This window comes from Peromyscus californicus, unplaced genomic scaffold (assembly GCF_007827085.1).
Source record: "Peromyscus californicus insignis strain IS unplaced genomic scaffold, ASM782708v3 Scaffold_4__1_contigs__length_199733344, whole genome shotgun sequence".
Classification (NCBI taxonomy): Eukaryota; Metazoa; Chordata; class Mammalia; order Rodentia; family Cricetidae; genus Peromyscus; species Peromyscus californicus.
The window spans coordinates 137759509-137772119 of record NW_026294562.1 but is presented as its reverse complement, the minus strand read 5'-3'; the positions used below and the strand labels follow the sequence as shown (position 1 = coordinate 137772119).

General features: G+C 43.3%; 1 protein-coding gene across 2 annotated transcripts in view; it reads left to right on the top strand.

Annotated features, from left to right (window-relative positions):
• Positions 1 to 9272, top strand: part of Trpm1 (transient receptor potential cation channel subfamily M member 1) — a 71266-nt gene extending 61994 nt beyond the window's left edge. For both annotated transcript variants that reach the window (XM_052712374.1, XM_052712375.1), the window contains one exon: positions 7647 to 9272. In XM_052712374.1, coding sequence (XP_052568334.1) covers positions 7647 to 8814 — 1168 coding nt within the window. In that variant the 3' untranslated portion in view covers positions 8815 to 9272. The remainder of the gene's footprint in view (positions 1 to 7646) is intronic.
• Positions 9273 to 12611: the final 3339 nt, after the last annotated feature.

The window sequence follows — 12611 nt, the reverse complement described above, 5'->3', positions numbered from 1 at the left end:
TTTTTCTTTTTTTTTTTTTTTTTTTGAGATCGGAGTCAAAGGCATAGGGTGTTTGGAGTCTTCAAGTTCTTAGAGAATTTTTTTTTCCATTTTGATGATGTTTGTGAAGAAGGCTTGAGCAAATTTCAGGACGAAGAACAGGACGAGCCAGGAAGGAAAGATGGGGGGGGGGCGCGTCTGAAGAGATGTGACCATAGGGATGGAAGAGAAATCCCTACAGGAGGTCAGATCTGCTGAGCACTTACACGGCACTCTATACCATGAAAAATGCTCATTGTCCACATCATGGAATGGTGACCAGTGGAGTTACAGGAGCTCTTAGCACACCCCTTGTATCCAGCAAAATCTGTTTATCCTGTGTGGAAGCTGCTACTGTTTTTAGGCAAAGAGCACCATAATTGCATATCTGTGTTATCTTTTGGATTAGAGTAAAATAATTTTGGAGGTGGCTGGGTGTGGTGGCATTTGGGAGACTGTGCAGGAGGGTTGAGAGTTGTAGGGCTACAGGATGAGACCCTGTCTCAAAAAGACAAAAAAACAAAACAAACAAACAAAAAAACACAAATAAGACACTGCAGGCAAGGAGACTATTCCTAGCAATTTGCATGTTTGTTTATGAGATCGAGATAAAATAATGGACTGTATGTCTTTTAATATTAAATGAAATAGTAGGTTAGTCAGGGATAAAAGGCTAGGTCAAAAATTGCAAATATTACAATCTACCATACTAACAAGTCAGAGAAAATGATGCCACATGATTATATCAATTGGAACACTTGACAGAATTCAATGTTCATTCATGACGAAAAATAAAAAGAAAGAAAGAAATCTGGCTGGGAAGATAGTTCAGTGTGTAAGACCACTTGGTGCACACATTGAGGACTTGAGTTAAGATATCCAGAAGCCACATAAAAGCCCAGTGGTAAGATTCGTGCCAAGAATTCCAATGCTGGGGCCCTAGGGGCACAGAGACAGGCAGATCCTGGGGCCTTGTCCAGCAAGTCTAGCTGAAGCAGTGAGCTCTAGGTTAAATAAGATCTATTTCAAAAAATAAAAATAAGGTAGAGGGGCTGAAGAGATGGCTCAACCATTAAGAGTATACATTTCTCTTGAAGAGGACCCAAATTTGATTTCCAGCACCCATGATGGATGGCTTACAACTGTTGGCATCCTCAACTATAGGGTATCTAATGTCTCTGGCTACCACAGGCACCAACACTTATGTACAACCCCCCCATACACAAACACATATAGACACACATACACACAATTTTTAAATAATAATGATAAATATTTTTTAAAATGAGGTGGAGAGAAATAGAGGAAAACATTCAACATCAACTTCTGGCCTCTATATGTTCACACATGAGTGCAAACAAGTATGCATGCACACATGTGCACACAGACAATTTAAAAAATAAAAATAATTTTAAAATTTTAAAAAGTGAAATCCTCTAAGGAAACTAGAAACTTTCTTCAATCTGATGAATTGAATTTCCAAAAACTGTAGCTACATGATGAAAAACTGATTGCTTGCTTCCTAAAATTTTGGAACATGGAAGGACAGTTACCTCATCATGGCTATTCAGTGATATATTGAGAGTCATGGCCCCTTCAATAAGACCATAAAAATAAATGGCTTGCATGTTTCTTGAAAAGGAGGAAATAGAACTGTTCTTATTTGTAAATAACATGGTTATCTATGTATTTACTAATTAAACATATTTCACTATGAGCCTCTATCATAAAGAATAGAGGTTTCTCATGTTAGCAACTAAGCACATTGAAAGACATCAAGTAAGCCAGGTGGTGGTGGTGCACATCTTTAATCTCAGCACTTGGGAGGCAGAGGCAGGCAGATCTATGTGTATTCCAGGCCAGACTGGTCTACAGAATGAGTTCCAGGACAGTCAAGGATACAGAGAAACCCTGTCTCAGAAAAGAAAGAAAGGAAGGAAGGAATGAAGGGAGGGAGGAAGGAAGTCAAGTAAATCTTAGGTAGTCTGTCATTACCATGTGGAATCACTCTGTCAGATGTCAAGATTAGTAAGAAGTTCCAAAGCGTGACTAGTTCATTGTGGTGTTTGGAATGAGACAGGCCCCCATAGGCTCATTTATTTGAATGATTGGTCCCAAGTTGGTAGAACTATTTAGGAAGGATCAGGAGATGTGTCCTTATTGGAGGAGGTTTATTATTGGAGATGGGTTTGAGATTTCAGAAATGTTCATGAGATTCCTAGCGTGTGTGCTTTTTCTCTGCTTTGTGGTTGTGAATCAAGATGTAAGCTCTCAGTGTTCCTTCACTCCACCATCATGGACTCCAACCCACTGAAACCATAAGCCAAATCAAACACTTTGTTTTATAAATTGCTTTGGTCATGGTGTCTTATCACAGCAACAGGAAAGTGACTAAGACAGAAGTTGGAGCCAGAGAGTGGACTGTTACTGTGACCTGACCTTGCTGTTTTTGGAGGAATGTGGAAGACTTTGGGACTTTGGACTCTACAAGCAGAACCTAATGGGCCTTCCCTGTAGGAACTTGGAAGACAATAGGTGTTGAGAGCTGTGTGGACTGTGGAGACCCAGTTCAAGAGGTTTCGGAGAAGAGCAGTACCAGTAACTGGGCTGGAGACCATTTTTGAGATATTTTGGTAATGAATGTGACTGCTTTCTGCTCTTGTCCCCAGAATTTGCCCAAGGCTAAATTGAAAAGTAATGCACTAATTTCCTTGGCAGAAGAGATTCAGGATTAATATTGACTCTGTCATGTAGTTATTAGTAATCACTCTTAAGCAAATCTATAATGAAAAAGAGCAAGTGGATCAAAAAGAAATACAAATGTACATTGAAAGAAGAAGAGGAGGAGGAGGAGCACCAAGAAATTTAATGCTTGTGCTGGAAGAAATGAGAAGATCAAAGAGTGGTATGATCAGAAATCAAATAAAGGGAGGGGTGCCCTCAAGGCAAGACCCCACCCGGCTAAGCTTCCAATTTCTGAAAAGAACTTGCCTAAGGAATTTTCTCCTAAACAACAACAACAAATCAAAGCAGCTACAAATAGTATTCAGAGGTGCCTGGATTCACCCCAAAATAGCAGTCAAATTTGGCAGTGCCATCCATGTGGTTCCGGCTTTCAAATTATGAGGGATACATGGATAGAGGTGTTTTGGAATCTTCTATCTGTGGTTAAGGTGAACCACTGAGGCCAAGTGTGTGGCAGGGAAGTCTGTGCATGGAGGCACAGAGAGTCCATTACATGAAGCTGTGAAAGTGAAGCCCAGATTGTGTTAGAGACAGCAGGATGCTGTAGAGGCCAGAGGCGTGGAAGACCTGCCAAGGAGAGCCACAAACAGGAGGTGGAACAGGCCCAAGAGAGAGAAGTATGTTGTAGGCACAAAGCTGGGGGTGGGGGAGCCATCTAAGCCCTTTGACATCAGACATGGAGCTATAGCTGTTAAGTTTGCCCTGCTGGGTTTTGGTCTTGGCTTTAGTCTAGTATTTCCTCAGTAGGTCCCCATTCTTCCTTTTTGGAATGGTAATGTATATCTGTGCCATTGTATGTTGGGGGTGTATAACTTGCTTTTTTTAATTTACAGGGGGCTACAATTCATAAGTTGCTTTGTGTCTTAGAAGAGGCTTTGGACTTTGAAACTGTTGAGACTGTAAAGGTGTATGAAGACGTTTAAAGTTGAACTAAAGGCATTTTGCATTATGTATGTCCACAAGCCTATTTCAAGGAGTGAAATGTGTGCTTTGAATGAGAATGGCCCCCATAGGCTCATTTATTTGAATACTTGGTCCCCAGTTGGTGGAATTATTTAGGAAGGATGAGGAGGTGTGGCCTTGTTGGAGGAGGCATGGCCCTTTGAGATTTCAAAAACCCATGCCTTTCCCAGTCAGTTCTCTCTCTGCCTCATGGTTGTGAATCAAGATACAAGATCTCTCGGCTGTTCCTTTGCTCCCCCATCATGGTCTCTAGCCCTCTGAAACTATAAGCCAAATTACACACCTTCTTTCTTAAGTTGCCTTGGTCATGATATTTTGTCACAGCAATAGAAAAGTAATTGAGACATTCATAATTTGTTATTCTCATTAATCATTTCAAAAGTAGATGAAATCAGCCTATTTTCCCCTTCCTTTTGTATATATCCTATAAAATTTTAGCATGGGGGAGAAAAGGCAAAAAACAAACAAAAAGAACCTCACCTCAGATCAACCTCCTTCCATCCAGCACAGTGATAAAAAATGGGCAACAGTTTATGGGTTCTAACCAGGCATCTGGCAGTTTCTCTTGGCCTCTGTTAGGTTATGAAACATTTCTTCCTTAGCTTCAGGAAGTAGCCTTAGAGAAAGGAGATGTGAGAGGTCAAAATGGGAACCCTCCCAGAGGCCAGGAGCAGAGTCCATGCAGTGGGACAGAGGGTTAGAGAGATAACCAGAGTACGAGCAGAATGAAAAAACAATGACTTTGACTTTGAGGGTTCTTCTTTCACGTATGAGTGGCTGGCAAACTACATTCTGAACTGGTTAATCTGAAGGGGCAGATAATTATAGAAGATGTCAGAAGAAAGATGCCTGTCTCTATTTATAGCGGTTTATTTCTATTTAAATGTGTGCACAGCTGCATTATCTTGGGCTGTGATGTTTGTTGAAGGATTTCAAGCTCAACTGTTGCAGAGGCATTGTGGTTTGAATACAAAAGGAATCACTGGGTTGAGAAGAGAGAGCAAGGAGCATATTTAACAGTCAACTCCAAGTGTCCTTCAAAAGTAATGGAAAGCCTTCAGTGCGATTCTTCCACACATCCCCGAGGGGCAAGAGCAAAGAAATCCTCAGGCATGGACTGGCTGAGAGAGAGAGAGAGGCTATACCATAAGGCAGCTAGGTCTTCTCGCCCACACTGGATTTGATTCTCCTTAGTGGCAAGCTTCTAGGAAGCCAGACCCTCCCTCCTCAAATGATGTAGCTCATCAAGGGGCACATGAATAGTTCCCTTAATGAGAAAAGAGTTAAGAATAGACACCAGGACCCTGCCATGCAGCAGAGTGCAGCTGTCAGTGTGGGCAACACAAGAGTAGCCCTGACGAAAGCAACTCCAGGCAAATGCCAGGCACGCTTGCCAGCACATGGGCAAGTTGTGTGGGACACACCGGATGTCCAGTGTGAGCAGAGGTCGTAGTGCAAGGAAGAGCGCTCACCAGGCATCACCCAGATGACCAATGAAGAAAGGGGAAGGGCAGACTCTCACAGTGTGGGTGTGAGGGAGGTCGGCAGAACAGAAAGGAGTTTATGGTGAAATGTAGCAAGGACACCCAAGGCCTAAAAGGAGACTGCACTGCAAGCCAAGTTACTATAGAAACCACACATTTCCTTTGAAGAAAGTTGGGAGGAAAATCAAAGCCTGGTGGCATTGCATCAAGGTGTTTGCCATCACAGAGGGAGGGACCTGCCTGGACAAGCTGTTTCAGGATCCTGGAGCCAGGACTCCCAAGTCATCCCTGGAACAAATTCAACTTTTAGAAGGTAGTCCAAAATCCTGGGCATACCTCATTGCCTCCTGGAGTTATATGTCGTGAACCTATCCACATTGTACATGTTGAAATATAAAACAAGGTTTATTCTAGCAGGTTTCCATTCAAGCAGCATTACAGTTTCATAAACTGTTGCTTGATGCTCTGGGAGATTTTTTAAAATCTTATCTAACACCAAATATTTATAATTTGCCATTATCTTTTCTTGTGGAACCTCACTAAAAGAATATTATTAAATATAAACAAGAATCTAGTAATCAGACAATTTAATGAGCCATTGTCCTTCAAGTAAGTTATGTGTTAATCTGCACTTAATTGTTAAAATTTTTTTTGGAGTGCCTTGAACTTCCAATGAAAATTTTTATTGATTTATTTTGTCCTGGCCCACGTATTGTTGAAAGTCATAGCTAGAATTATCAAGAGTAATGGCTAATACATTTGACCTTCCAGATCTGTAGGTTCTGCATCTGTGGATGCAACAACCTCAGGCTGAAAATACATACTAAAGGCAGGCAAGATGGTTCAGTGGATAAAAGTGCTTGTCACCTGTAGCTAGAGTTTTCCTTCCTGGCCCACAGTCAAGACAAATCTCTCTCACCTGCCAGTCCCACAGCCGATCAGACCCAACCAAGTAAACGTAGAGACTTATATTGCTTACAAACTGTATGGCCATGCCAGGCTTCTTCCTAACTGTTCTTACAGCTTAAATTAATCCATTTCTATAAATCTATACCTTGCCACGTGGCTCGTGGCTTACCGGCATCTTCACATGCTGTTTGTCATCATGGTGGCTGGCAGTGTCTCTGACTCAGCCTTCCACTTCCCAGCTTTATTCTCCTCCTTGTCCCGCCTATACTTCCTCCTGCCTGACTACTGGCCAATCAGTGTTTTATTTACTAACCAATCAGAGCAACACATTTGCCATACAGAATATCCCACAGCACTTCCCCTTTTCTTTTTTTTTTCAAAAAGGAAGGTTTTAACCTTAACAAAGTAAAATTACATATAATTTGGGGATTTGGGCATAGCTTCTCTTACTTCTTCCTGCTGGAGGGGGGGCGCTGTATCTTATGGGGACACAAATAAAATTTTAGGATTATGGAATAGTCCATGAGCTGTATTGTCTGAGCCAGTTGCCTTCAAACCATTCTGAATGTTGGATCATCTGGGCCATGGTGTCATGGGAGGTGTACTGGTTATATGTAGTTATTGTGCCATTTTATAAGGGACTTGAGCATCTAATGGATTCTGATACCCATGAGGGTCCTGGTACCAGTCTCTGGTAGCTACAGAGGTTGTACTGTATTTGTAGAAGCAACTTAAAAGAGGAGGGATTTATTTTGGCTCACAGCTTGAGGTATAGTCCATCATGGCAGAAGGCATGGCAGCTGCCTTGTGCTGTGGGGGTGGGGGCTCGCTCACATCTGGAAGGTCAGGAAGCAGAGAAAGGCCGAGGCCTACATGGCTCATTGGTATACTGTTCTCCTCTTCCTTTTTTATTCAGTGGGATGGAAGTCTTCCCACTCAATTAATCCTCTCTTGAAATGCCCTCACAGGTGCTTCCAAAGGTGTACTCAGTAAGGCTCTGGGTGCTTGAAAGCTTCCTTAGTCCAGTGCAGCTGGCCGTTCAACAGTCTTCACAGTATCTTCATCTAAGGCAGCATGAGGAACCAGCTGAGAGACAACTGGCAGAAGCAAACGTTGCATGCTCAAATCACACATCCTGAGCTTATTAGCTGTGACCTCTGTTACTTACACTTTCTGCGCCTTAACTTCCTTTCTGTAAAATGGGAATGGCAGTAACAGCGCTTATCTCATAGGGCACTGATGGGGATTAACTATGCCTAGACCAGCACCAAGTAAAGACTTATTAGTGAGCGCACACTGCTCTGACAGAATACCTGGCATACGGCAAACACTCTGTGCTAACTGATATTTCCTAATACTTCTCATAATTTGAGGGAGAGCTTGTATTAGGGGTAGGCAACATGCACAAACAGGCTCAGCAGGCCAGTGATCAAAGCCTGGAGGCTCATACAGCGACAACATTATCTCTACTGTTTTCAATACTGAATTACTCTCAATGTAATAAACCTATCCCTTTGTATTTACCAGAGTTGAAAATATGTCAATGAGGTTGGAGGAAATCAATGAAAGAGAAAATTTCATGAAAACATCTCTGCAGACTGTTGACCTTCGGCTTTCTCAACTGGAAGAGCTGTCAGGCAGGATGGTGAGCGCTCTGGAGAATCTGGCGGGCATTGACAGGTCTGATCTGATCCAGGCTCGATCGCGAGCATCCTCAGAATGCGAGGCCACCTACCTTCTGCGGCAGAGCAGCATCAACAGTGCCGATGGCTACAGCATGTACCGCTACCATTTCAATGGCGAGGAGCTTCTGTTTGAGGAACCTGCCCTCTCCACGGTTCCAGGGTCGGCGTTCCGGAAAAAAACCTGTTCCTTCCGCGTGAAGGAAGAGGATGCAAAGTCGCACCTGGACCAGCCGGGCAGCCTGCACCACACCCCGGGCCCCAGCCCGCCCGCCACTCCAGGCCGCAGCCTGCTTGCCCTGGACGGTCCCATAAGCGCAGAGCCCAGACCGGGACTGGACCCCGGAACCTCCGCTGGCGAACTTGACCTCAAGAGCGCAGAAGCTGCACCGACTATGAATGCAGCCGCTGTTGCAGGCACTCAGCTGACGGTCGAAAGCACCCTTTCCCACCAGCTGCGGGAGAGCAAACTCGCGCGCTACTACCCGGGAGACCCTAATGCCTACAAAACAATGAAGTCCAGGAGCTTCGTCTATTCTGAGGGCAGAAAGCTGGTCCGGGGACTCAGCAACTGGGGTGCCGAGTACAGTTCAATCATGGACCAAGCATGGAACTTCCACTCGGCAGAATGGAAATGCCAGGTGCAAAGGATCACGCGCTCGCGCAGCACAGACATCCCATACATTGTGTCAGAAGCAGCGGCGCCAGATGAGCTTGAAGATGAGCGCAGCGGTCCTCTCCTGGCTCCTCAGATCTCCCGTTCCGCCCTCACGGTTGCCGCAGACAGGACTGAAAAGGAAAACTTACTGTCTGTGAAGCCTCACCAGGCTTTAGGATTCCCCTGTCTACGGTCAAGAAGTCTGCATGGTCATCCTAGGAGTGCTGAAGCCACGCCTAGCAGGTTAGACAGGGCAGGACATGCTGGCAGTGCGAGCAATTTAGCAGTCCTGTCGGTTGCTCCAGAGGGACAAAATGCCAAGCAAGAGAAAAGAAACACGGAAACTGAATGCTAATCTGTTCTAGGTCTCTGATTCAAACCACCACCACAAAAACAGAGCAACAGACTCACAACCAGAACCATGAATGGGTGCCATGTTGGTCACCCAAAACATTATCGATGTCCGGAAATGCTTTCATTTTAAAAAATTGAAAAATATTTAAACCGTAATGGACTTACAGCCATGTCTTGTTAAGCACGTTTTAGTCAACTGTGTTGTTTTTAGTTGGAGTAGAACAGAATGAAAGGGATACTGCCAGGTTAGGTTTATAGGCTTGCCTATTATACACAATCCGGAGATTCAGACTTCAGTACCACATGGACTGTGTGTAGTGTGGTACATCTATACAGTTGTGATCCTAGCACTCATGGGGGTGGAGGCAGCAGAATCAGAAAGTCAACAGTCATACTAGGCTCTGTAGCAAGTTCCAGGCCAGTCTGGGCTTCCTAAGACTGTCAAAAACAAACAAATAAATAAAAGATCATAGTCACTATCAAGATTGCATGAGCTCTTTGTTCTGAGGGCCACCCGCAGCCTGGCAGAGGCCTTAAGGTACTGAAGTCACTACTGAGTCGCTTAATGAGTAATGACAGATAAGTTAAATAGTAGATGTGAAAAAAGGAAGGGAAGGAAAAAATTCAGTAGAAATGAGCAGTAGCCACACCTTTCATATGTTTTTATGAGGAGTTTTTGCTGGTTTATGTTTTAAAATCATACAAAGGGGGAAAGCACAGAATTCTATCAAACCTCACGTTCTAATAATATAGGATGACTGAGTTTTGTGAATACAAGGTTACTGGGTTTGCATTTTCTTGTCTTTGTAGTCCTCAATAGCAAAAAAAAAAATCACTGTATCTTTCTCTAGGAATGGTTGTACAAAGCTGTAGGTAAAACCTAAAGGTTAGTGCCTCAACAGCCACAGAGACGGCTCAGGGCCAAGAACACAAGGTGTTATGCTTCAACATAATTTTCATACAAAACAAAGGGGTGGGCATCCAAAAAGGCACTTTCCTTTGGAATTAAAGGTTTGCATTGCTATCTTGACACGTACGCCTAGGATCAGGTGAAATGCAGTATGCTCTGAGAACCAAGGAAAGGTTGGGGTTTTAAGACCCCAAATGTCATACACTCTGTTACCAAAGTAGGCTCACTGGCATTCCCAGTGCTTACAGGAGCTGGCAGGTGCTGAGTGTCTGATGGAGGTAGCGCCTATGGAAAGCTAGTCTCATTGGGATAGCTGCAGTTCCATCAGCTGACCTATTTCACTGAAGTGTGGCAGGATTAACTCCATTTTATACAATGATTTCTCACAAAGTCAACACCTTTGTGCAGGAGTTGGGGAGGGACAGGGATACCATCTAGGAGGGTCACCACGAAAATATACACAATGGAATGGAAAGAGGACTTCTCTGGCTAGAATGGAAGTTAGTTAGTTCACAGTACCTCTTATAAGGACTCAAGGAAGTCTCCAGCACACACAGAGAGCCAGTCTCCTGCCTGGAATCATTGATAGCTCTCACTGAGGCCAAGGACTTCATAAAAAGAACCATTGGCTAGTGGATCCAAGATCTAAGAAGTAACAGTGGTAGTAAGGGACCATGACAGACGAAAATGAGAGATGATGATTTAAACAGAAGGAAAAGGGGGAGACGAACAAGTCGGTTTCTCTCTCTGAGTTCCAGTGGGGAGGGAGAGATAGAGGGAGACACATGAAGACAGGCAGACATAGCCATAGAGCATCAGAGAGGAGTCTGTGATCTGTCCTCTATTTGAAGCTCACCTCAGAGGTGCCAAAGGAAATGAGCTAATGCGATGACCAAGAATGAGACTGAATCCTTTTTTCCTAAAATAAGACTGAGATTTTAATAGATTAAAACCTCTGAACTGGGATGAACTTTTCAGAAAGGTCTGATGTACCACTATTGAGGTGGGTGGGTCTTTGAAATTTAATCCATAGCATTTATGTAGTCAACAAAACTATTGCTTGTTTGCATATTGTTGCATGGAACATATTTAGTCATTCCTGCTGCATGTGTGTATGTGACTCCATGTTTCATGAAATGATCCACAAAACATTGCTATTGACAACCACGATGATTAAGCCAATCAAAAAATTTAAGTCCTTTATATGGATGGCCAGACCAAGAGCAGGCTTGTGCCTCTGAAAAGCATCTTGGTGCCCAAGCTCAGGGGAACAGAATTTTTAAAGGCAAAACCCACAAAGACCATAATTTACATCAAAGTTAGATAAGGATTGGAGCACCATGAAACGTCCATGCCTGGCAGAGCATACTAAGTGTGCTCTGCCAATTATTAATAATAACCTGCCAATTATTTTTCCTTATATCTTTTCTAGTTATTTTAGATTACTTTAATCATTTTGATTAATACATCTGGACCATGGTCAAGGTCATGGAAATCTCAAATGTGTTGCAAGGCAGATGTGACCATTGGGGAGGTGGGTAGAGTGCTGAGAACTGTCGAAGCAAATATAAAATGGAGTCAGAACAAGATGGCGTTACCTTAGTCATTTTGTTTCACCCACTACATCTTCTCTCATTCCTAAACATTTCCTTTTGATAACAAAAAAATTTTAAAATTATTCCTTTTATTTTTTGAAATTAATGTAATTATATCATTTCTCCCTTTCCTCCCTCCAAGGCCTCTTTTTTTCCTTACACACACACACACACACACACACACACACACACACACACACACACACCACACACCACACACCCCATACACCCCACATACCTACATATATAAGTATTACCTGATTAGTCTGTATAGTGTTAACAACTTGTGTGTGTTTTCAGGGCTGACCATTTGATAGTGAATCATCAATTGGTGTGCTCTGCTCTGAGGAAAGCTTTCTACTGCTCTCAGTATTCCTTAGTTGCCTGTCATTCTTTGTGTAAGGTTGAGGCCTCTTGGGCTTTTCTCTCTTTACATTAGCATATCTATTGTCTTTGTTCAGTTCATGTTTAGGTGGAGAGACTTCGGGGGTGTAGCTTCTGACCCTCCTAGTAGACAAAAACCTCACCAATTACTCCCTGTTCCTCCAGCTATTATAGTCTTTCCTCTCCCTTTTCCATAATGATCCCTGAGCCTTAGGTGCAGGAGCTATATTATAGATGAGACTGGGCTCCACAACTATGCGTTTTGATTGGTTGTGGTTTTCTGTAGTGGTCTCTCTCTTTTGCAAAGAGAAGTTTCCTTGAGGAGGGGTGAGAACTACATTTATCTGTGGGTATAAGGACAGATATTTAGAGTGTAGTTACGGATTATGCTGGTTTAGTAAAATAGTGGTTATAAGCCGGGCGGTGGTGGTGCACGCCTTTAATCCCAGCACTCGGGAGGCAGAGCCAGGCGGATCTCTGTGAGTTCGAGGCCAGCCTGGTCTCCAAAGTGAGTTCCAGGAAAGGCGCAAAGCTACACAGAGAAACCCTGTCTTGAAAAACCAAAAAAAAAAAAAAAAAAAAAAAAAATAGTGGTTATAAGTTCTCCTCCAAGATCCATAAATTGACTGGCCCAGGTAGTTGACTTGCTTTCCAGTACCAGGCATGAGTTCCCTCTTGTTGAGTGGGTCTTAAGTCTAATCAGAGAGCTGATGGTTACTGCCAAGGTATGTGTGCCACTATTACACCTTTAGGGTTATCATGCCATGCTGGTTGTTGTTGTGGTTCATAGCTATCATACTTAGGTGGGACTTTTGGTTGCTTCCTTCTTTGAAATCTTGCATGGTGTCTTCTGGTACCATGGAAGCTAGTCCTCAGGGAGGAAGCTTTCAGGTCAGTTCCAGCTCTGAG